The following is a 701-nucleotide window of genomic DNA, read 5'->3' as shown; positions in this document are numbered from 1 at the left end:
CCCTTCCTCCGGTGTGCCCCGCAGCAGCAACAACGGAGGCGGAGGAGGTCGATGGTGAGCAGGAGGCAGCGGATGCCAAAGACGATCTCCATCAAGTCGAGTAGGAGGGAGATGGCCCAGAGGGACAGCGTGGAGCTCTGCGGGGACACAGGGCATCAGGTCCCCGCGCTTTGCCCGTCCCCAGGACAGGCATTCCCCAGCCCACCGGGGACTCACGTAGACACGGGTGGGATCAAAGGGGCACTCGTGAGAGACCGGGGTGAGGGTGACGTTGGTGACGGTGCAGGGGGCCAGCAGCACCCGGCCCTGGCTGCCCAGCGTTTTTACGGCCAGCCCCAGCAGGCAGGACAGGCAGGCCAGGCTGCTGCTGGTGCTCAGGGCGAAAACCACCCATTTCTGCAAAAGGGGAGAGAAAAGGCAGCGCGGGGAGCCAGGGCCGTGCATGGCCACCTGTCCAGGCTCCTGCTCCGGGGACGGTCCCCGCGGGAGGGGACATGGCAGCTGTGCACGCTCCGTGGGATGGCTGCAGCCTGCTGGGTGCTGGGCGAGGGGCCGCGGGGCTGGGGGTGCTTACGAGGGCGGCGGGGACGAGGTAGCGGGACAGCATGAGGGCAGCTATTCCACAGGAGATGGTCTGCGGGGAAGCGTGGGGAGGTCAGCGACGTACGGCACCTGCCCGCCCCAGGGACATCGGTCCCCCT

General features: G+C 68.2%; 1 protein-coding gene across 1 annotated transcript; it reads right to left on the bottom strand.

The window, feature by feature from the left end:
* Nucleotides 1-31: 31 nt before the first annotated feature.
* On the bottom strand, nucleotides 32-634 carry TMEM54 (transmembrane protein 54; the record flags this gene model as incomplete). Its single annotated transcript, XM_009698582.1, has 3 exons — nucleotides 32-137; nucleotides 217-396; nucleotides 575-634. Coding segments are annotated over 3 exons (346 nt in total), but the record flags the coding sequence as incomplete, so codon positions are not given.
* Nucleotides 635-701: the final 67 nt, after the last annotated feature.

This window comes from Cariama cristata, unplaced genomic scaffold (genome assembly GCF_000690535.1).
Source record: "Cariama cristata isolate BGI_N322 unplaced genomic scaffold, ASM69053v1 scaffold30850, whole genome shotgun sequence".
Classification (NCBI taxonomy): domain Eukaryota; kingdom Metazoa; phylum Chordata; class Aves; order Cariamiformes; family Cariamidae; genus Cariama; species Cariama cristata.
Note: the sequence above shows the minus strand (reverse complement) of the source record. Positions and strands in the feature narration are given on the sequence as shown.